This window comes from Xyrauchen texanus, chromosome 49 (assembly GCF_025860055.1).
Source record: "Xyrauchen texanus isolate HMW12.3.18 chromosome 49, RBS_HiC_50CHRs, whole genome shotgun sequence".
In the NCBI taxonomy this organism is placed as follows: domain Eukaryota; kingdom Metazoa; phylum Chordata; class Actinopteri; order Cypriniformes; family Catostomidae; genus Xyrauchen; species Xyrauchen texanus.
Window position 1 is genome coordinate 6,992,324 of NC_068324.1, and position 24,984 is coordinate 7,017,307.

General features: G+C 37.1%; 1 protein-coding gene across 1 annotated transcript in view; it reads right to left on the reverse strand.

Moving 5' to 3' along the window:
• Nucleotides 1-631: 631 nt before the first annotated feature.
• The window catches only part of LOC127640087 (synaptic vesicle glycoprotein 2B-like), a 36,115-nt gene continuing 11,762 nt past the window's right edge, over nucleotides 632-24,984 (reverse strand). The window contains exons 2-13 of the mRNA XM_052122482.1: nucleotides 13,497-14,206; nucleotides 7,360-7,540; nucleotides 5,563-5,714; nucleotides 5,273-5,406; nucleotides 4,970-5,059; nucleotides 4,659-4,772; nucleotides 4,478-4,566; nucleotides 4,145-4,309; nucleotides 3,899-4,032; nucleotides 3,612-3,812; nucleotides 2,585-2,744; nucleotides 632-1,978 (exon numbers count right to left, since the gene is read on the reverse strand). Of these exons, the coding sequence (XP_051978442.1) occupies nucleotides 1,795-1,978; nucleotides 2,585-2,744; nucleotides 3,612-3,812; nucleotides 3,899-4,032; nucleotides 4,145-4,309; nucleotides 4,478-4,566; nucleotides 4,659-4,772; nucleotides 4,970-5,059; nucleotides 5,273-5,406; nucleotides 5,563-5,714; nucleotides 7,360-7,540; nucleotides 13,497-13,956 (2,064 nt within the window). The 5' untranslated portion in view covers nucleotides 13,957-14,206 and the 3' untranslated portion in view covers nucleotides 632-1,794. The remainder of the gene's footprint in view (nucleotides 1,979-2,584; nucleotides 2,745-3,611; nucleotides 3,813-3,898; nucleotides 4,033-4,144; nucleotides 4,310-4,477; nucleotides 4,567-4,658; nucleotides 4,773-4,969; nucleotides 5,060-5,272; nucleotides 5,407-5,562; nucleotides 5,715-7,359; nucleotides 7,541-13,496; nucleotides 14,207-24,984) is intronic.

Sequence of the window (24,984 nt, forward strand, 5' to 3'; positions counted from 1 at the left end):
TAAAAAAAGCATGCAAATCAGAACACATAAATATTTATTTTGTAATTCATAATTTAGTCACAAAATAAAAACTTCAGAATAGAAAACAACATATAATTAATCTATTTCTGTGACAGACAGAAAGTGTTTTCAAATGAATATGTAAAAATTAAGATGTAAAATGTAATAAATTAAAAACTTGCAAATAAACTTACAATTTGTTATTCAAAATGTACTATTATGCATTAGTTAGCACAAATTAAATTATTAATCACACATTTTTTTTCTTGTTACGTGAACCCAGAAATGTCATTTTTACAACATTTATTTCACACATTTAACAGCACTGTTAAGCTCTTTTTGTAGAAGGAGATCAGTTAATAGAAAGTACATATTTCACTGTAATATATACAGTATCTTGTTTCATTTCATTAATGGATCAACCTATGAATTGTTTGATCATGTTGGTTTCATAGTGGTTCATGTATTGTACATAATTTGTCTTGCAAAGCTGTGATATAATTAATGGAATGCACAACTTTGTTTATGAAGCTTTATAAATTATGGTGAATTCTTACTTCCATAACGACTGATTTGTGTGGAAGAGAGTCATTAAAATAGATCTAAACTTATGATACAGGTAACCAGTGCCTATGATCTAACCAGTTTTATTTGCAGTGAGACATTACATTAAACCATCCAGACATTTTGCTGCCAACAACACATTGACAAAAAGACACAAACATTACACACATGCAACTCAGTTAACAAAAAGTACAGCTGTGTGGCCCTGTGAACCACAAGTCCAAGTTGGTCAATACATTTCATGGACCGCTGTCCAAGTTAACTAGCTTTTGTTCACTTAAGTTAATCAGGATTTCACAGGATTCAAAATTATAAAAATGAATATATTAAAAGAGAGAGATAGAGAGCGATAGAAAAAGAGACTAAGAAAAAACACATTTAGTGTGAAAGGCAAGGTAAAGTGACAAAATAATAATAATAGCATACTGTAGCTTTTTAAGGTGCACTGACAAAATTGTGCATTTACAGTTAATTAAAAAAAAAAAAGAAAGAAAGAAAAGAAAAACATGAAGGAAGCACAAGTATTGACTTCTGCCATGACCTAAAAAACACTACTCAAAACTCACTTTCGGCACTGAGTATCCAAACGTACAGGAACAATTGACGAAAAACATTAAAATAATGCTCATTGACATTGAAAACTTGGTGAACAAAAGGATAGAAACAAAAGTTTATTTAGCAGAGGTTATATTATAAGCAAAGGCAGAGGGTAAGAAGCTAGCTGTTTGTGGCAAGGCAGAATACAAGAATAAGAAAACAAGAAAATCTTCAACAGTACCTGAATTGTTCCACCAAGAAATGGCACAGGATTGTGAGTTCTATGACTTGTCAACATAGAATTTAATTTATTACCCAATCCAAGAAAATCTGGGATTTTTTTTTTCATTGGATGGTTGCTGGACCTATATAACTAGTGCTATATAAAAACTATATTTGTTTAACCTGCATTTGAGGCTGCAAATTATCCAGCAGGCTCCTTTAACATCTATTAAATATCAGGCAAATCCTTACATTAATGGTTGACTAGGGACATACCCATCATTTGGTCCGTGGAGTTGAACATTGGAGTTTTTACACAATATTACATATATTCTGAAGCAGAATCTCTTGTAAATATGTGGAGCAATTTCAACTTTTTTAATAAACCCAATTTTGCACATGCCTGCAGTTGTTAAATCCATATTAATAGTCATGTCTAATGGGATGCACCAATGTTTTGGCTTTAAATTCTTACAGCAAGATCTTCTCCCTGGATTCGGGCAGTTTCAGGGCCAAAACTCCGCCACCAACCAGAGCACCAAAAGACAGGAGAATGGGGATAACTTTGGTAACGCCTACAAATGAGGCGAATATTGATGTCCCCAATATGGCCGCCAACTTACAAGTGGCATTTAAGACTCCAAACGCGGTGGCTCTGTAAATTAAATTGAGAAGAGACCATAAAAAGACAATACTAAACTGCTAACAATCCTTACAAAAAAATCTAGAGTTACCGCAAACTTGCCACAAATTCGCCACTCATTATTTTCACATGCAAATGAGCTTGTTATTCGCCAAAAAGTTTGCAGATCTTCACGTCTAGTGGTGAACCTGCAGCAAACCTTTGGCAACAATGAAGAATTTGCTGCAAAGGTCATTTGCATGTGAAAATTAAAGAGTGGTGAAATTGCGGCAAGTTTGCATCAAGTTAGCGGAAACTACATTTCTTTTAAGGGTAGCTAATGGTTGTCTTTGGGGTTGAGATAGATCATTAGCATAACAATGCAATGCTGCAATGGCTACTTCATTGCTTTCATTTACAAGGACTTACAATGCATTCAAGGTGTACATTACAAATAGTATATGTATTCCCTGGAAATTAAAAATAGAGGTGGTACACACATTCAAAATAATTAAGGCCAGGAGCACAATAAAAGGAAACTGAACCAGGGAGTTTCTAGCCTAGCCTAGCCTACTGAGGTTCAAGAGCATTTAGCTAAAGCACATTTCACAAGACATAATATTTTTACACTAGTAATACCTTTTTGAAGCGGGGTAGAGCTCAACGGTGATGACCTGAATACCGTTCCATGCTGCTACACTAACCCCACAAAAAAGACACTGCCAGGCTATGATGGCTGCCTGACTGAAGCTCAGGAACAGAAAGAAGGTGCAGCCAGCTGATATAAGCATTGAACCCCCTGCAATGAGAAGCATATGTACTTTAAAACAGGACAGGATATTTTCAAAGAATCTTGTGAGTAGCGGAAACATTAGCTACTTGGATTGCTACCCACTAGTTCTAAAATATCTATACTATCTCTTATAATAGTTTAAGTGGCCAAGCTGGTCTTCAGCTTGTCTAGCTGGTCTACAAGCCTGGCCAAGCTGGTCTTTAGCTGGTATTGCTAGTGTCTTAGCCTGGCCAAGCAGGTTTTTATATTATATTATATTCAGATGGCCTAGCTGGTCTTCAGCTGTTCTAACTGTTCTGCCAACTTGGCCAAGCTTGTATTCAGCTGGTATTGTTGGTCTCCAAGCCTGGCCAAGCTGGACTTCAGCTGGTCTCCCAACCTGGCCAGGCTTGTCTTCAGCTGGTCTCCAAGCCTGGCCAAGCTGGACTTCAGCTGGTCTCCCAACCTGGCCAGGCTTGTCTTCAGCTGGTCTCCCAACCTGGCCAGGCTTGTCTTCAGCTGGTCTCCCAGCCTGGCCAAGCTTGTCTTCAGCTGGTCTTTTTGGTCTCCCAACCTGGCCAGGCTTGTCTTCAGCTGGTCTAGGCTGAATTTCCCAAAAGCATTGTTAGCTTAAGTTGATAATAGAGACCATTGGCATCAATGGTTTTACGATCTATTAGGTTTATGGTGCTTTTGTGAAACGCAGCCCTAGCTGGTTTCACAAGTTGGTCTTCACCAGGCTAACAGATTAGCTAAGACCAGTAAATCATCTTAGACTAGACTATCATATTTAATAGTATTTTTGGCTTGAATAAAATTGTTTATTTTGATGTTAACACATTTTTAGGTTACACTACAATGCATTTTTTTGCAGTACATATAGGTTCAGGTTACCTATCATCTTGATTCTTCCAATCTTGTCCATGAAGAGTGCCGAGATTATATTTCCAGGCAGCACAGCCAAACTACCTAAGAAGCTGACCAAGTAGATGAGAACGTCATTCTCCTCATCATAGTCCAGGTGGCATCCTGTCTTGTTGTGCAGGAAAGTAACATTCTCGAATGTACAGTCAATGAACTTCTCTTCATATAAATCTGTGGAAATTATGAAGAATAAGTGAAGCCTGGTGTCCCAGGACAACTAGATTGTGGGTAAGACTTTCAGGCCAAATATCTCTTACCTGTTTTATTGAACACAGTGTCACGGAGGGTGCAGTTTTCAAAGAATGTTTCTGTGGATATAATGTCCTCAAAGAAACAATCCACAAACAGAGAGTCTTCAAACTTCATTGACTTCATCTCAATGTTGATGAACCTGCAAGCAAGTCCATAACACACTTTGAGATACTGCTACTTACCAATTATGAAAGCATTTGAGGATAATGGATATCATGGATGATGTTCATGTCACAGTGTGCAGAACGTACTTGTCGTTGATGTATTGTCCCTCTTTATGAACTTGATTCTCCAAGGAGAAGTTGAAATGAAATCGTTCAACCTTCTCCCTGTGAAATACTTTCAGCTTGGATTCATACTCCTCATGTTGTAGATGCTTGATCATGTCAGGAAACCACACTGAAAGGCCGTAGTAACTGAAAAGTCAAGGTATATTGTTAAGGCTCTTCTACAAAATAGAACAACCAACACGTTTTACAATTCTCTAAGTTTATCTTGGATTTATTTTCTTTGGTGCATAAAATTGTCAGTGCACACGTGCTTTGTTACTCCAGACAAATGACAAATGATTGAAAGCGGTATACCTGAATGCCATTGTGAACCAAATGATGGCCATTAGCAGAGTTGCAATTCTTAGATCACGACCGAAGAGGGACAAAACATTCCTGATGATCTGCACACAAATACATACATATATATATAGTAAGTTGAAAGGAGTTGTAATAATGTTTAAGGTGCTGAAATACTATTAGTTATAAGGTTTACCAGCTTGGTCAGTGTCAGAGTCCGAACCACCCATCGCTGGAAAGCAGTTCCAGTTGCGCTTTGAATCTCAATAAACTCATCATCCTGTGTTTTTGGAGTCTTAATTTGAGTTACCTGGACAATATTAATTCAGTGATGCATGAGCATTTCTTTGATAAAACCAGTCTTCTCAACAATCTAATGGTGGACCAGTGTTTTTACAGTATCAAGCACACATGATCAACTTTGTTGATCAACTTACCAGTGTAGATGTAGATGCCAGGTAAAACGCATTAACAAGAAAATCAGCTCTTAACAATTATGAAACTTACAGTAAACACTCTCTCAGGTTCTCCTTTTGCTCTCCAGTTGGTGTCATGAACCTGTTTTAGGATCATCCAGGCCTCATCATGTTTTGCATGCTAAAAGAACCAAAGAAAGTCTCATAGTTGTCAGAATATTACTTATAATGGCTTGTGTTGTGAGGGTTTTACATATTCACAGCCAGTTAGTTTGGATCTGTCCTGATTGATTTAATTGTATTTGGCCTAACTGATTTAACACCAAGACAACCATAATTGCACATGTATTTCGAATTAATATAACTACATTTGATATAAGAGAAGGTTGTGTACCTCCAGCAGGAAGCGTGGGCTCTCCGGCATGAACATTAGCCCAACAAAAGCTATGATTGCTGGGAGAGCACAGACCAGTACAAACACCCTCCAGCTATGGAACTGGAACTCTGTGCCCATACTGAAACCCCAACCTGAAATACAGCAAAACACATCCAAGTAAGTTGTTCATTATTTAAACAATCTAAAAAACATCTGGTTTTTCCACAACTCCACAATTTGTTGCATTTATGATGTGTACTATTTCTTGTAACTTGTGGAAGTTTTTTTTTGTGTGTGTGTGTATTTACCATATCTAGGGATGATGCCCCAGGCGGTAAAGGAGGCATAGATGCCTCCCATCATCCAGAACATGCAAAGCCAGCTGAGATGCTCCCCCCTCTTATCCATCTGCAGGAACTCAGAGAAGTATGCGTACACAATTGGGACAGAGCCCCCAATACTGCAAAAGATCACAAGGCCATGGATAATTTACTTAACCTACTTAAAGAACACATCAGCCTGTGTCTGTTTCTGTTTGCCACTTTCATATGGCATATCATTCTTTTCATTAATGCTCTGTTATGCATAAAACCTCATTAAATAGCCACAAGAGAAGGGCACTTTAAAGAGTGAATATTTATCTAGAGGCAGATCCGGCACTGTAATTTCCACCTACATTGTAAGAAGTGGTTTGTTTGTTTTGTTATTGTGACCATTTTGTTGGAGTAACCTAATCTTTTCAGGTTGATTTAGTCATATTATATTACATTTCTGACTTGACTCAATTACTTTTATTACTTTAGTTGAACTTAGTCCACTTGAAACTCATTTTGTAGATCAACCTTTGTGTGTGTGTAACCTTGCTTGGTTTAAAGGTGCACTAAGTTTTGGTTCATGTTGTCTTGGACTTACACTGACACCTAGGGGGCTGGATACAAATAGCATCATCAAACGTTTGAATGTTTTTCAGTTAAAGATGCCATTGTAGAAAATCGCTATTCACAGTCATGATTAATTGAAACAAATATTCTGGGTTCAGTACAAGTAAAGCTCAATCAACAGCATTTGTGGTATAATATTGATTACAACAAAAATGTATTTAGAATTGCCCCTCCATTTCTTTAAAAAAAAAAAAAAAAAAGACGCAAATATCTGGTTTACAGTCAGGCACTTTCAGTGGGGGCTTTTTTTTTTTTTTTAACGTTAAAGTACACTTTATTTCTTTTCTTTCAGAAGTATAGCCACAAGATGTAAACAATATGGAAACATGATTGTAGTGTCATAAAGTCACTTACTAACCTTTTCTGTGCAAAGTTAAAGCCCATTTTACAACTTCGTTGTCATGACGATGTAATGTCAACAAACCCTAGAATGGCTGTACAAATGACAATTTAAACAACTTTACAGCTCAAATAATACATGCGTTTTAAAATAAGAATTAATATATGTGCTTTTATAAAATTATAAGCTTCACATTTCTGCCTTAAGACCCTCCAAAAATTGTCCCCTTTCACTTCCTTTTTTAAGTGTCTCACTGTAACCTAGATTTTCTTTTTATTACTGTTTTTAAGAAAAGGAGGGATGAGTCAAAAAAAAAAATAAATAAAAAATGTGTGTGTTAATCAACATTATGCCACAAATGCTGTTGATTGAGATTAACTTGTATTGAACCCGGAATATTCATTTAACCCACAAGTGAAAGTTTCCAAAAACAGGGCAGACTGAGATTAAGCAAATAGTATTCGGCTGGTCATGTGATCCTAACATGGAAGCCCCCATGACAGCTTTTTATAACATTTCTGATATGAGTCTTCAGCTCATGTGAGTCATCAAGATTATATACATGTTTCAAAATTGTAATTCATTAAAAGGAGTAAAACCTTAACCTAAAATAAGGAAAAAATGACTGAGTTCACCCTTAAGTTAGCCAGTTGTGCCAAAGTAGGAGGTGAAAAGCCTGGACATTCCTATTTTACCCAAGGGCTTGATGGTAAATTGGAAAGAATATGTTTAAAACAGACAATTATAGAGAAGAATCTTTGTTCCCCCTTTATTCCCTTTAAGGTCACTTCCCCCCTATTCTTTGCCATTTCTATCTAGCTTACCCAATGCCAGAGAACAGCCTAAAGAACAGGAAGAAGCTGTACGCCTGGGCGAATGATGAGAAGAAGGTGGAAATGCAGTTCATGGCCAGGACGATGATCAGACATTTCCGTCGGCCCACTTTGTCAGCCAGACCACCCCAAATAAACGCCCCAAGCATCATTCCCAAGAATACAATCAAACCTGCAGGAAAGACGTTAAACCAGGTAAGAATAACAGATAAAATACACACAAACAAATAAACTTATTATTAATATATAAGAAAATATTTATTTTAACATTTTACAGATTTTGATATAACACAAAATACTGTAAATAATAAAAGTGTTTTAAGTACCTCTAGAGGGCAGACTCTGCCTTTTTTCCTACCTGTCAGTATGGGAAATAATTTAATTTGCTCTCGCTGCTTTAAACCATGATTCTCTAATAAGATGTATAAGATGATTGTGCAAGTGTATTTACATGACATAGCAGAAATATGTAAGATTGGAACTCAAGTGACCAACAAGCCGAATCAAATGAAAACTAATGCTGTTCCAGAAATGGCGAGGAAGTAACATTAAATGAGCAGCCATGAGATTAAGTAATTGCAATAAAAGGTTTTACAGTTATGGTCAATCTTAATGACTGAGAGTGGGTGTTTGAGGCTATAGCAGGACTCACAGGTGTGCTACTTGGCTGTCGTAACACTTTTAGTAAATGTTAGTGGGGCGCTCACTTGATAGAACTATGAAAGAACTGGCAAAAATGTAAACCTTTTTTAAATGTCTTAAAATGGCAGATAAAGATATTATCATTATCGTGGTAGATTAACGCTTTAAAAATGTCTTAGAAATTATACACAATTCAGACATGATCTGAAATGCATTTATTGTTTTATTTTCTTTAAAGGGATAGTTCATCCCCACATTTTAATTCCCTCATCATTTACTCAACTTTATGCCATCACAGATGTGTATGACTTTCTTTGAAACTTGTGAAAATTCAAAAAGCACATAAAGGCAGCATAAAAGTAATCATTTGAAACCCAGTGGCACTTTGATTCTGCCTTTATGTGCTTTCTGAAGTTTCAAAGTTCTAGCCACCATTAACTTGCATTGTATGGTCCTACAGAGCTGAGCTATTCTTCTAAAAATCTTTGTTCATGTTCTACAGATGAAATAAGGTCATACACGCATGTATCTGGGATGGCATGTGGGTGAGTAAATGATCAGAGTGTTTTTTTTTTTTTTTTTGTGAACTGTCCCTTTAATATTTAATTTGCAACTGTGATTCAACATATGCAGTGCTTTGTATAGAAGTTTGATGAAGACTTGCATAGAATTTAAAACTCTTTCCAGTTTTTATTACGATTTAGCTACTGAGATATGTGTGATGCATTTTGTCTTTGTATCTATGCTTTAATTTTTTTATGTAATGCCACTTTTTCATAAAAACCTCTTCCAGTCTATCCAGATTATAGGGATATAACAGGGATAGTTCACCCAAAAATGTAAATTCTCTCATAATTTACTCATCCTCATGCCATCCCAGATGTGTATGCAGAACACATCTGGGTATTCTTTTGCAGAACACAAACAAAGATTTTTAGAAAAACATCTCAGCTCTGTAGGTCAATACAATCCAAGTGAATGGTGACCAGAATGTTGTAGCTCCAAAAATCACATAAAGGAAACAGAAGTAATCCATAAGACTCCAGTGGTTACATCCATGTCTTCAGAAGTGATGTAATAGATGTGGGTCAAAGTGAATGCAAAACAGTTCTTTTAATACGGCTGGAACTGTTGAAATGAAATGAAAATTCTGTCTTTACTAACCCTCATGTTGTTTTAAACCTCAAAACCCTATGGCTTTCCTTCCTCCATGGAAAAAAACAATGAGATTTTAATCAAAGCATGTCAGCCTCAGTCACCATTCACTTTTATGACATCTTTTTTTTTCTCTCCATTCAATGAAAGTGAATGGTGACTGAAACTGACATTCTGTCTAAAAGATCTCCTTTTGTGTTCTATAGAAGAAAGAAAGTCAAACTGGTGTGAACAAAATGTGGGTGTGAGTGTATTATAACAGAATTTTCATTTTTCAACTACTTTAACAACTGCACCACTGTAACATAACTAAAGTTTCACATAGACGACTATAATTTCACTCCCGTCCTGAAGCACCAGGGCCTGACGTGGAGTACAGATGGCCGTGTGGTGGGGGAGTTTGGTGTATGACCGGTGGAAGAGTGAAGGCATCATCCTCTCAGTTATGGTCCTGAACATATGGACCTGAGCTGACATTATCCCCCACTGCTCAGCATGAGGAGCATCCCAGTGTCCTATAGACCTTTTTCATAGACTGTGTTATTTAGCAGTGTAAATCTAGCAAACTTTTTTAGATGATAATTTGTGATAATGACAAATAAATGCTAAGTTAATGCTGCAATTCATTCTTCATTGCATCCAGTGTTCAAGGGATAGTTCATCTAAAAATTTTAATTCTGTCATCACTTATGCACCCTCATGTTTCTCTAAACTCAAATTAGAATTTTATTTTTTTTTTTTTGTGGAACACAGGAGATGTTAGGCAGATGTCAGCCTCAGTCACCATTCACTTTCATCGAATGGAAAAAGATGCACTGAAAGTGAATGGTGACTGAGGCTTACATACTATTTTTTGTCCTCCGAAAGAAAGAAAGTGATATGGGTTTAGAGCAACATTAGAGTGAGTAAAAGATGGCAATTTCGATTTTGAGTGAAATATCACTTTAAGGAGATCTTTCAAAGGGAAATGTTCTCATTGTAAATCAGGGCATACTCCTCAGAGAAATGTAGTGCCGTGTGGGACAGAGGCCAAAAATGAGTAGACTGAAAATCTGGCTGGCTCATCTTCAACATTCATGCTTGATGCCAAAAAAAATTATACACTCTGAATGTTCCTGGTAGGCCTTGCACAACTACAAATTTTTACTAGTCGGCGGGCCAGCAATTACTTTATGTAAATGACTCAACATACGGCGTGAGATGATGCAGTTGAAAAAAACGCCGTAGCATAATTCAGCTCTTGTGCTCATCCGCGGGTATTCGTGCTTTCAAATTAAAGCTGGCTCTGTCGAGAAGGGACTGTCTGTGTCCTGTAAAACTACTACAAGACACAACCACTACAAGTTATGCCCCCTCTAAAAACTTGTAATCCTGCTGCAATTGTAGTGTAAATATATAAAATGATTGATTATTCTGCAACTAACAAGTTCCATTGCACACAATCATACCACCGTATCACTAGGGGGCGACTACGAGGGGAAAACGTGATGAAAATTAAGAGGAGAAGAAGCTAAGGTTAGCTAAGCTAAGCTGCTTAGTTTATAGGCTAACTTGAGAAAACAGATTAGAGAAATTTTTAATTTGACCATGTATATCTTTGAATACATAATATCATAATGTGACATAATTTAAAAGTGATTTGTACATAGTTAAGATAACATGAGTCATATGGCTATTGAATATGACTAACCAAGTTATCTCAGCCAATAGCTTGGCTTTATGATCCAAGGGGGGTGTTACTTGGGAGTAGGCATGTCGTGTAGTGGGTGTTCCTGGTAGTCCTACTGAATGCAAACAGATACACTTGGATCTATCGTTTTTGTGTGAGTCACTCACTGCAATAATGTCAAGATGGACACAGCTAGGCTAAAAGGAAAAATATCAGGGGTAAAAGTAATTTCATAAATGTTTCCAAGTCTCCACAGAATGAATATTATATATTTTATGGACCTGGGCAAACTGGCAAAAGGGAGAACAGAGACTTTTTCTGGTGGACCGGCCACAAAATGGGGCAGAATGGGCTGTTTTAAGCTGAAACAGGCCTCCGCTTTATGCCAAATGTGCTGCAACAGGCTGAAGAGGGCCGCAAAACGGCGACACGATATGCTGAAAAGGACAGCGATACCACTAGCTATTTTGTTGTTTATTTTAAAAAAAAAAAAAACAGAAAACAGAGGACCCCTTTTGACCCTACAAAACTAAAGGAGAATAAAGATAAAAAAAATCTGATATTTTGACATTTTATTAAATGGCATATTTTGTCCCGGTTGTGTGTGTGTGTGACAAACAAACAATACGTAAATAATTAAAACATAAAAAAAAAATTATATCGTGTTTTAAAAAAAAAAAGTAGATTTTTAAAAGATTTCTAATTTTTATCACCTTGGACAACCTTATTTGTCAATTACCTATATAAAGATTTGATGAGTTTGATCATTTTTGTGTTAATGGTCGGCTTTTGATGTCTTATTAAAGCTGCTAAAGTTATCAGTGACTGAGGCTAACATTCTTCCTCTCATCTCCTTTTGTGTTCCTCAGAAGAAAGAACGTTATACAGGTTTGGAACAACATGTAATTTATCAATGTTGGGTGAACTATCTCTTTAATAATATGAAAAAGTTCATGATATATATAACCTGATGGTGACTGCAGAGAGGGAGAGATTGAGGGAGGGAGGGGTGGTTTATGTATAAAAGCAAGGTCAGGAGAGAAGCTATCGATCTGTCGGGGCTACTGCTGACTCAGTCGTTTTTCACCGACTAGTGTGCTCGTTCATTTTGGCTCCCTGACGCGCACAGACGGCCTTCATTCGAATACACTACACTTCAGCACACACATCAATATCACCTAAACAAAGAGTGGCAAGGATTTGCAGTGTCATGGCTGTTACCTTTAAAAATTTTAAAATGGCATCAATACATATATAAATATATATATATATACATTTATCATGTAATTTACTTTTATATATGAATTACAATATTTGTTGGCCAACACAATGTTTTGGTGTTTTCATACATTACCTTTTCCTAAACTAAATTACATAAAGAATTTCTCCCAACTCAATTGTTTATTCTCAATTTTTAGAGTAGGTGCAACAAATAAGTAACACAAAATGACAATTAAATAAAATTTTTGGCCTTTCAAAAATATTCAGTATTTATTTCAATACACCCTTCTTTTCAATAACTGCCATGAGCCTTCCATCCATGGAGTCTATCAGTTTCTTGATCTGTTCACGATCAACTTTCGCTGAAGCAGCAACCACAGCCTCCAAAATGCTGTTCAAAGGGGTGTATTGTCTTCCCTCATTGTAAATCTCATGTTTGAAAAGGGCCCACAAGTTCTCAGTAGGATTTAAGTCAGGTGAGGAAGGGGGCCAAGTCATTATTTGGGCATCTTTAAGGCCCTTGCTGGCTATCCAAGCAGTGGAGTGCTTGGATGCATGTGATGGAGCATTGTCCTGCATAAAGATCATGGCCATGCTGAGGACTTCTTCCTGTACCACTGCTTGAAGAAAGTACATTCCAGAAACAGTAGGTGGCAGTAGGTTTGAAAGTTGAGTTTCAGTCCATCTTCAACTCGAAAAGGTCGAAAAGGTCCAACTACCTACCTCATCCTTAATGATAGCAGCTCATACCAGTACCCGTCCTCAACCTTGCTGGCACCTGACTCAAAGTGGTACCCTGTGTCCATCAGTGATCCAGCCACGGTCCCATCTATCTGGTCCAACAAGAGTCATTCTCATTTCATCTGTTCATAAAACCTTTGACAAATCATGTATTTCTTTGCTCAATCTTGACACTTCAGCCTAATACGGTGGTTGTGTTTCAGCCTTCTTGACCTTGGCCATGTCTCTGAGCACTTGACACCTTGTATTTCTGGACACTCCAGAAATTTCTGTTTGCAGTTTTGGAATATGGTTGCATTGGAGGATAATGGGTTCCTGGTGGCTTCACATTTAATTCTTCTCAAGTCTTTGGCAGTTAATTTGCACCTTTTCTTCTTCATGCATTTTTTGCACCCCAGTTGACTATTCGCAAAAAAAACGTTTGATTGTCCGGTGGTCATGCCTAAATAGTTTAGCTATTTGAAGGTTGTTGCATCCGTCTTAAAGGCATTTTAAAATATTTGACTTTTCAATGTCAGTTAAATTATGCACACCTAGATAAAAGGTGTTAGTCACTTTCACCACACCCTCCCTCATTACACAAATACATACCACCTGAAAATGATTGACAAAAACTAGCCCCAGTCTCCCCAACTGCATACATTTTAAGTTAATATGGTAGTATTCTAATTCGAACAGAGCAATTAAAACAGTTACTTACCCAGCATTCCCTTCTCAGCGTGGGACAAACACATGTCTTTCTCTGCGCTGGGCAGCACCAAGGCCACTACAAAGCACTCCACGCTGTCCGCCATGAGAGCTAAGCCCAGCACCACAAACAGAGTCCACTGGAACTTCCCATGTCCACAGTCCTCCATTATGTCCTCATATTGTTCCGCCAGCTCTTCCTGTTCTGATATTGTGTCTGTCACGGTTCTCGCTTTTGCCCTCGCCACCCTTCGGGCAGCCTTGACTTCGTCTGGGTGCGGAATGCCCTGGTACTCCCCTTCATATATCTGATCTTCTTCATCGTGTCCCTCAGTGACATCACTGGCGGCATCTTCCTCCTGGGGAGGGTAGTCAGTCTGATAAACGTAGCTATCCGATCCTCCTTGGCCGTAAGTCCCATAGCTGTCTCCATCTCCCTGTTGGTAAATGTTGTTGTGATGGTGGTTGGCCATGGTTTCAAATACACTGGAACAAACACTGCACCTTCAGATTATGCACAAACCCAGGAGCCTATATTGGCATAATCCTTAGCGCCTTCGGTTCGCTTGTGTTCTCTTAATCGGTTTACACTCCAGGCGTTTTCTAAAGAAATTTTGAGAGGTTTCAGTCAAATTTGTTTCTTGAGATTGAAGGTAAGGATGGTGGCTGTTCACTTCAAACTACCTTTGATTTGCGGAGTTCTCATGTGGACACATGCTGAACCTGAAAATGGAAATGAAGAGTTAAATCAGTTTCACTGTTCATTTTTGATAAATGCTTCAACATTATTTATAAATAATGAAATAATGAAAAATCACCTTTGATTTTTACACTTAACAATAAAAATTTTGAATTCAGATTTTAAGGCTTTTTATTTTACCATTATTGTGTTGCTTTGTCTGTTTCCTAAAAATTTGATCCAGACTAACCTGGAATCACGACCTGTTATGGCTAATTTATACATACTGGGTCAAAATGTTGACGTTCTTTTAACTTGACATTTAAAAAAAAGCTGCACCCTCTGTCAAAAATGACGATCTAGCATATTTACAAACAACACCATTTTAAAACAGCGCAGACTAGTGCTAAAATGCACTGGATGTGAATGGCACCTTTGAGCCTAAAAATATTTTTTTTAATTAAGAAAATTATAATAAAAAAGTGATGTTTTTCATTGATATTTCTCCTGTAATTCTTGACCAAGGAGAACTTGGCTAATCGAAAAGCATTAATGATTGGTTAAAACTAATTGTGGGTGTGGCTTGGATGTGAGGTTCTTTATTAACTGTAACCGGTATTGCTCAACCCACTCCAAGTGGGATTTGAACCGGTGGCAGCCGGGATGGGAGGTGGGTGCACTAACGATGATAAAGGCCACAGCCTTTAACTTCAGTTGCTAGTGCGCCTCTTAAGGTCAGGGGAGTGAGGTTTACACATACTGCACAGCTATCACGTACCATAACACGTAGTATAAATGCAGGCTTCATTCACTCAAGGTGCTTTAATTCATTCAGGAGCGTTTGGCTTCTTCCACTGTAGTGTGGTTTTGGTTTGGACCAGTCTTTTCCACATCAGAGTTCAGTTAGCTTGGTTGGTGCAAAAGCTGTTTTCTGAATTCTGAATTTCTGAATGCACACTGCTTCAAAATGGGAGTCTGGGATATTGTCTTGCTGAAAACCCAGCTTTAACCAGCAAACCAGCTTAGGTTGGTTTAAGACGTTTTTTACCCAGCAGGTCATGTGGTTACCAGTAAAGTTTGCAACTGACATAAAAGTATTATGGTTTTATTATCTGAAGTGAACGACTATTGATAAGATGTTTCCTAGCTACAGTTACACTTTAATAGTTCGTATTAAATAGAATATCATGTAACTGCTTTAGTCTGACTGAGCTACAACCACATGAACTAGTTGTGTTTATTCCAATTTCGCAAGAATCAGACTGGTACAACACCAGTCCAATTTTTGAGAAATTAGAATAAACACAAGTGTTCATGAGATTGTAGTTTGTGTTCCGTCGGCAGGTATTCACATTAATTAAACCACAATTGGCCTTGGGTGTTGTGTGCATAATCTGAACAATGTGAGGTGACACGCCAGTGTTTATTTCACCTGCATATTGAACTCAACACTACAAAGTAGGTATTTTAAAATGATTCCCTATGAGCAACTTCAGTCCTTCACTGTTATAGGTCAGGAAGTGCTATCAAAACCTCAAAATCAGCAACATGTATGTTTGATCCAATACCGACTAAACTCCTAAAAGAGATATTTTCTGTAATCTCAGAATTATTAACTCATCATTATCCTTAGGGCAAGTCCCAAGAAACTTTAAACTGGCAGTTATCATACTGTTATCAAGAAACCGCAGCTTGATTCGGGAGAATTGGCTAATTATAGACCGATTTCAAATGTACTCCCAACTATGTTAATTTTTTACAGAGAAATGGTGTATATGAAGAATTTCAGTCAGGAGTTAGGCCCCATCAGTTTACAGAAACTGCACTTATTAGAGTTACAAATAACTTGCTCTTATCATCTGATCACGAATTCTTTTCTATTTCTATTGCTCTTAGATTTTAGTTCTGCCTTTGACACCATAGATCATGACATGACATTCTCTTGGATAGGCTTGATAATTATGTTGGCATTTGTGGACAGGCATTAGCTTGGTTTAGGTCCTATTTTTCTGACCGCTACCACTTTGTCTGTGTAAATGAACTGTCAGATCAAATTAAATTTAAGTATGGAGTGCCACAGGGATCAGTTTTAGGGCCTCTGCTTTTCTCCATATATATATGGAGATCAGAAACCATGGAATTAGTTTTCACTGTTATGCCGATGATACCCAACTTTATATTTCTTCGAAACCCGACAAAATTTCAAAATTTTCCAAATTAACAGTGTATAAATGATAACAAAGATTAGATGGTTAGAAATTTCCTTCTACTCAATTCCGATAAACCAGAGGTACTATTTATTGGAACAAAAACCTCAAAAAATAAGATGTTAAAATACAATTTGACTTTTAATGTATGTACTGTAATGTCGACTTCTAGAGCAAAACATTTAGGTGTTATATTTGATAGCAATCTAACCTTTGAAAAACACATTTCCAATATTTGTAAAACGCCGTTCTTCCACCCCAGAAATATTGCTATGACACATGCTATCTGTTTCTGATACCAAAAAACGAATTCATTAGTCATTTTTTACCTCAAGACTAGATTAGTGTTATGCATCAATAGGTGGATGTCCAGCAGGTTTAATAAATAAACTTCAGTTGGTTCAAAATGCAGCAGATAAAGAGCTAACTAGAACCAAGAAAAAAGATCATATCAGCCCCATTTTGTTGGCATTACATTGGCTACCTGTTAATTTTCATATTAATTTTAAAATTCTGTTAATTACTTACAAAGCTATGAATGGTCTAGCTCCAAAGTACTTTAGTCAACTTCTTTCACACTATCCATCATCCTATCCATCATGCTCACTATGATTGCAAAACCTTTTAACACTACTGAGAATATCTAAGTCAACAAAAGGAGAGAGATAATTTTCATATTTGGCTTCTAAACTATGGAATAGTCTTCCTAGCAGTGTTCGGAACTCTGACACTCTCTTTCAATTTAAGTCTAGATTAAAGATTTATCTATTAAGCCATACACCTAATTTATCCCTCAATTCATAGTTATACTGCTTTAGTTAGGTCTGCTGGAACCAGAAACACTTCTCTTATTCTTTAACTCTGCTTTAAAGTTAATGGCATCTACGCAAATTTTATTCTATTTCTTTACCTGCCTCAACCTTGGGATATATTCCAGATCCTGCCAGATCCATCTCTGTCCTGCCTGATGTCTGACTCCCACTGTGTCACTGGGTATTGATGACCAACTGCAGCATGTGCCAGCCAGAGTTCACTTCAGTCTACTTAGATGGACTTCACAGTTGATTAATTGATGTAAACTCAAAGACATGGGATTCTTCATGAGCCACTGTCTGAAGCATGGGCTCAGGATGGAGTTCACCAAAATTACCTGCCATAAACTTCCAGCTGGACTGCGATCCTCCTCACTGAATGACACCTACATTTCTTGATCAAAGGATGGACAACACTCTCTTAAAATAAATAAATAAATTAATTAAATGAACTACATAGAAAACAAAACCTTTCATCGGCCAAAATGAAAGGACAATGCATCTACATGTTTTCCCAGTCAATACGTTTACATGCTATGTTACAGTCGTGCTACAGCTGCTTTTTGCTTAGTCGAACAACAGTCTTTATCTGTCTGTCCAAGCATACATTGCACAAGGTGCTACTGAATAAGTCAAGTAGTCAAGTCAAATTTATTTGTATAATGATTTTCACAACAGGTGTTTTTTTTCAAAGCAGCTGTACATGAAATTATGCAAAAAAACAGAAAATTAAAGAATACAATGCCAATATTAGTTATTATGTTTAGAATTATTAGTTGTTAAAATTTGTAAACTGAGTAAGTGTTGTGGGTCAATAGTTAAACTAAGTGATTTTGTATGTTTTGGTGTTAAAGTCTTGAAGTCATCCCAAATTAACTGAGGAAATCAGTCTATTACTCATGTTTATGTACTCAATGTTGAGCCCAATAATACAAAGTAAAAAGAGACATGTTGGGGCAAGGGACGAGGAGCGGAATTGAACCTGAGTTTGGACAAATCAATTGAGCCAAGTGTGAAAACAGCCTTAATTTAATTTAAGCATGTTATGGCATGTCATATTAACCGGGTTGACTGGGTTGTTTTCACACTTTTTAATGGACTTTGTGAAGATATATATTCAAATCTTCCTTAGAGATTTTCAATTCGTATTAGGCAGTAAGCTTACAAATTAGCTCCAAGCCTGTCAAAAGAAACAGAGAGAGATCCCTTTCTCATTCGTTCAGCCATCACATGGGTCTTCACTAATGCTGCAAATGAGATTGGTCTTACTCAACACGATGCTGGCTGTCTTTCCACCTCAAGTAAATATTTAAACAAGGATTCCATACGTTTCTTATTCCCAACAGCCGGTATATTCAACCACCAGCAGCCAGAGAGTGAGCAGACATGCCCTGAATTATAATGTAGGTGAGAAATCTACTCAGACAAACATGATAATATCATCTATCCAGTTAGTTACTACCAACCAAGGTCTGTGGACTCATTAAAGGAAATGTCACTATCGTATCCGAGATCCTCAATTCATGATGCACTGTAGGTGTGTGGGTAATTAGTTTAGTTAAACAAGGACCTTAATTTGAATTTCTTTGTTCAGAGCAAGAGGGCACAAGTGGGATCTTCTTTTCATGAATAGTTCATATGAAAAATTTTATAATGAATGGGAAATTCAGACACATGAGGCTGTTCCTCATTTATTAGCATATCTAAGCACTGATGAAAAAGATATGAAAATGAGGAACATATAGCCAGACTCCTTCACTTCAAATACATTTTATTTTTGGGCCTTTTGTTGCATGATAATGCCCTTTAGCTGTGACTGTATTGACAATAAAGCACTGCCTCTACTTTGTTGCTTAGGTGCACATGTTTGTGAGTGCAGGTCCTTTAGGGTTATTATCAGCAATGCCGAAAATGAAATTTCCCGCAGGAATCGACCCAAAACTAGGTCTATTAGAAAACTGTTGTTGGGGAAATATCAATTTGCAATCATTTTGGAGGCAGTGCACACCAGTGTTGTAGTACTCGAGTCCAGGGTACTGATGACAAATAACTTGTCTCAGATTTAAACACTAATGACTCGGACTTGGACTTGAGCATTGGGTGCATTCTGACTTGGAGGAGAGGACTCATTACAACTGTTAACTTTTGCATTCTGCATTTTTATGGCATGAGATCATAAGTATGTCATACCATGTAGGCCTTCCGGTCGTGCGAGCACGAATCTCTGCGTTGGCACGTGGATTTCCTTTGCTTTCGCTCAAATCTGGACGTGCACTCTCAATAAAATTTTCAATAACGCAAAATAACTCTGTTTATTCATACAAACATTCTGCTTCTGTAGACGTGGTATAGCGAGGGAGAATACAAATTGGAGTTTGAGGAATCAACTCGCCGTTTTGTGCATAATACATGGTTAAAGTCATACTGTAAGAATTCTATTCTGATGCTCACTGACAATGTAAGAGACATGAGCAAATCAAATGACAAAAACTGTTAACACGTTGCGACTCAATTCCTCTCAAAGCTTTCACCTCAGTAGAAAACAAACCTGTATAAGTTTGTCTAGAACACATAAAGGATTTTTCAGAATCTTTGTTGCGGCAAATACGCAGAAAATATGTGGAACAATATCGTAAATCATTATTTTCGAGCTACAATTATAGCGAGAACCAGCGGCGAGCCATGTATTTTAAGTCTAGGCCTTCAGTGTGATTCATGCCATTAAGAAAACACAATTTCACAATGAATAATCATACATTACGTGGCAGTCAACTAATAATACCAACTGACATTTTAAAAACACATCCATGCACGAAAGCCAGAACTTGAAACAACACTGAATGCTCAAGCAAGCCTAATTTTATCAGCAGCATGTCTGTTTTGTGAAATTAATGTCAAAAATCATAATTTTTCATATGAATACCTGGAAAAATCTATCTAATAATATTTGTGATTTATATGTTACTTGCAATAAATTTAGCTTTGTCAGGGTACAAGGTTAAGCTGCGTTCCATTCAAGTTGGATGTGGGATATTCCTACTTGATATCTCCGACCATAAATTCATTCCATTCCACGCTATTTGGAAGATGACCAAAACCGCAATGCTCCCGTTAGCTTAGCAGGGGTTTGACTCTCATTAGAGATGTCTCCTAGCAACCCAACTGATTGTGTCCAATTACAGGTGTCCGATTATCACAAGAGAATATGATTTACCATGTTATATACACCTGTTTCTGCAGGCGTTTGTTTAACAAGCTTTAATATCATGTAATGTGGAAATTAACTTATTTTTCGATATTACATAATAAAGTGAATGTTTATCACTTACTTTGTATATCTCCTTGAGCGTCGACATGTTTGTGTGACATCATGCCCCTGCATCTCGGCGAAATCGGAGTTGAGAATTTCAAGCGTATTCAATTGCACTTTTCCCTGTAGGAAGTTGGAAAATACGACTTTCCCAGTTCAGAACGCAGAACGACTTTTCAAAACTTGATCCGACACTGAATGCTCCAGCAGCCTAATTTACACTTCGAAAACTCCTGATGTTGCTATAACAATGCAAATTACCAATTTACTTGAAGTGAAAATCAGTCCTCCTATCCTGTTTAATAAATTAAGCAATCGGACGGTCGTGCAGAACAGCTAGTGTTTGTAAATCCATTAGGATCTCTTTCTCAATGGTGATAACAGCATTGATGAAGATCTTGCCCTCTTCGCTTTCAAATTACCTACATCACTTAATGTGTGATTGCATCACTCAAGGCCAGCAAGAAGGCATCGACCAGGACATATCCTAAAGATCACACCCACCAAGAACAAATAACTCAATCTGACTGGCTGATGAATCTGACAATCTGACTTTAGTTGCCCATTAATTTGCACTGTTGAGGGATTCTGTGGAAATTGTGAAGACCTGATGCGGTGGAGCTCAGACTCACGCACTGCTTCGGGCATACAATTTGTGAAACAGTTGTCACACCTTGCTTGTAAGCATCAAGAAACAAATTCTGACAGGATAAATTTTCATTTTTCTCTTTTTGTTTGTAGATTAAAAATACATAGGCAAAAAGGTGATTGAGAATGAAACGATGAAAAATATTTATTAATTTGGCATGTTAGGCCAGTAGAGAAGACTTTGCCGGCCCTGAGAATTCGCCACTGACGGGAACATAAGATCATGTTGACGTGTGTTCATGCGTTTGTGACAGGTGCATTTTTACATAGAGAGGGGGACTGGCTTTGTGATGTGAGTTTTTCACAAATAAAGGCTAAAGCAGTTAAGTAATCCTATTGTAAAAAGGACAAACATCCATCCATCCATGAAAAATCACGTGAATATAACAATAGAGGACTATACCTGGGAAGAAATATATCAACTTCAAATAAATGGCAAGTAAACTTAATAATAAATGGTAAACTGTCGTTTACAGTGGAAAGTAATTTTCTTGATTTTTTATATTATATCAATATTTCCTTGATTATTGTATAAGCATATAAACAATAGTGTGATAGATAGATAGATAGATAGATAGATAGATAGATAGATAGATAGATAGATAGATAGATAGATAGATAGATAGATAGATAGATAGATAGATAGATAGATAGATTTATTATCGGACACAATATTGGTGACTTGGACTTAGACTTGAGCAGTGAAGACTCAGACTCGGTATCTTGAGACTTGACTACAACCCTCCAAATTCATATGTCTTGTTAAACATTACTCACCCATCTGTGCATTATATGAGTGTGGGGATATTCTGGCAAAGTGTTTTACAGAACTGCTACGCCTCATTAAATAGCTGTTTATTCAGAAGTGGTAGAATATTGATTTACTTCAGTTTTTGTGCTCCTATGTTGATAAAAATGAATTTGCTTATTGTTTAGCAGCAGTGACAAAACGTGCAATTTGACATTTTCGCATGCTGCCGGCATCTACGACAAAGTAGCTCATTCTCTGTTAACAAAAACAAGTGAAGGGCACAATTTCCAGATGGGCCTTTTTCAAAGAGTCAGTCGCAGCACCAGGTGCATCTGATAACTTTGCAGTGAGTCTGTGGGAGACATTTGGCTCCTCATGGAATGACACGTGTGATATTACAATTCTGTCTGTACTTTGTGTGCAGTAGTTACTATGAAAATGCATTGCATATAGTTAATATGACAATCAGGCACTGAAAATTACTGTATATGATTATTCCCACTACATAGAAAGTATAGAAGATATCTTACTAATACACAGAAAGTAACAATTCTTGGGTACGTAAAGTCAATGACTATAACTGTGGAAATATGCTTGAGCCACCAGTCAATGGATACTTATATTGAATTTTAATAAGGAGAAAAAAGAGAAAGTGTATTACAAAGCGTGTCAGAATGTGTGCTTATGAACTAGATTTGCTATTAAAGGGCCCAAATTTCTGAAAATATCAACACAAATATGGTACGGTTACATTACTTGAAACAAGAGTAATTTTCTTAATTATAAATGCCAAATAGCAACTGTAAAGGGAATGTTTAGGGTGTAATAATTATAATTTGCTTACATTTAATGGAAGGTCTAAGTTATTAAGATTGTGCACAAGTTTGTATTCCCTGCTGAACTAGCCAAACCAGATGAACACCACCTTTGCCAGATCTTACACCCAACCTGATTTCATGGAAACATGTTACTATACCTGCATTTTGCAAAAATGAATTTGCATGGCTTTTTGTACATATCACAGCATTTTAGTGGTAAAATTGACATTTGATGTGCTACAACATCAATCACTTTTATTCACTTTCACACAAATCATAAACATTATTTCACTCTGTTCCTCACACAATGCTGTCTTATATGATACAAAAACATTTTTACTACAGCGCATGACTTGTAAGCGTTACATTTTAATGTTTGGATTTACATAACCAACTATATTAACCAGCTTGTTCAGGGCAATCAAATTGCACAGTATCTCAACTCATAGAGCATTGCACATGCAACGCAATGGACTGGGGTATGAGTCCTGAAGTGCACTCAAATTGACATGCGAGCCGAAAGTGTCATTGAAGCACAAGAAAATCACATTGTTCCTTAAGCAACTGCATTTTTCATCTCACATTTGCTTTTTATGACACTTGGTTAGGTTTAAGGTTTAGGGTAGGGAGGTCAGTTTTGTTGATGTAAAATTTGATAGAGCATTAATCTTAAAACCTCATCTGTTTGGGAGAAAATTTGACTTGCTTTTAGTGCCACTAAACTCTGAATTACTTCAATATGTGCAAGGAGCCACCTTATAAAATTTGGAAAAAAGTGTCTCATAAATCACATAATATACATGAGATATACATGAGATGCACACAGTTTTCACATTCTGAGCCTCAAAAATAGCATTGCAACATTGCCATCTTGGCTGAGTGATGTGTGCACAGCAGAGGGCTGATTTGTGCAAGGCAAGGCCTCAGGAACGTTCTCTGAGAGAGAAACACGCTCCAGTGAGAAGACAGTCTTGGTCGTGGACAGGTTTGTAGCGCACTGTACCATACCCAGCCCATGTCAAACTGAATATGCCGCACATGCATCAAATCATAGAAGCCTGGTCATGAATGATTAATTCAGTTAGCACGCTGTCATGTGGAGTCCACCATTCATTATCCATGGAGATAACAAGATTCTCATTAGCTTGTGGAATCAGCAAGTGATACTCGCAGCTTGAGCACATAGATGCCACATTTTCGAGTAGGGACTCATGGAACAGTAATGAGCTCTATCCTCATATATTTGGGAGATGATGGATCAACTGTTCCTCAGTGGGAGGATGAAGGTCTCAACAGGAAACGGATCAGAGAGGTTTGAGGTTTGTCATTATTTTGCATTGTAGGAAGGAATATAGATGACCCTGGTAATATTTCAACTTTGAGGTGTCCCACAATTAAGGTCCATCCAACAATGTAGTAGACCTACATTACAGACAAAGTTTAACTGTGAACCATTGGGTGTGTAGATCTTGTGCTACAATGTGGCTACAATATTTACAATTGTTTTGGTGAAATTTCACTAGTCTTCACAGAAACATTTTCCCTTACTAACCTGCTCAACTTGATTTGACCTATTACTACTAAATTTCTATGACAGAGAAAGATGGCTTCTCTGTACCATTTCCTGTCCATGAGCTTCAAAATCTTGATATTATGCATAAAATGCCCTTTACAGAATATTCTGAGATGGCAGAACAAAGCAAATACTACCAAAATGTCTGAAATGACAATCAGAAAAAAGAAACGGGGTGCCTGAAATATAAGAACTGATGTGATATCTCTCTACTCTCATCATATTTTATAGCTCATTATCGTAGACATGGCACAGCGTGAGAAATGACGAGCTCTTCAAACAGCCCTCATATCACACTCCTTTCCAAAATAGAGGAAAATGTCAGGAAACTGCAAGTTGGTGTTCTATTTGTGTGTGTTTTCCATGTGTGCAGCTGCCTGGGACAGAAGCTAAAATAAAAACCTGCTACATCTCAACTTTCATCATTTATCTGATTATTATAACTAATCATTCACTATCCTATCCATCCAAGATAATAAGAAAAGCTTTGGTGAGGCCAAAGAGTACTTACAGCTTTCACTTTTAGAGCTGGTGTAATTTTCTGTTCTGTTCTAATTGTTTAATTTATGTGCAATGTGACACACAATATCCAGTATATACTGCATGTTTACCGATATGTGCAGAATAATGTCATTTTTGTCCCTTATTATACTGTATATATTACAGGCAAATTTGGAGAGCACAGAAAATCCAGTTAATATAC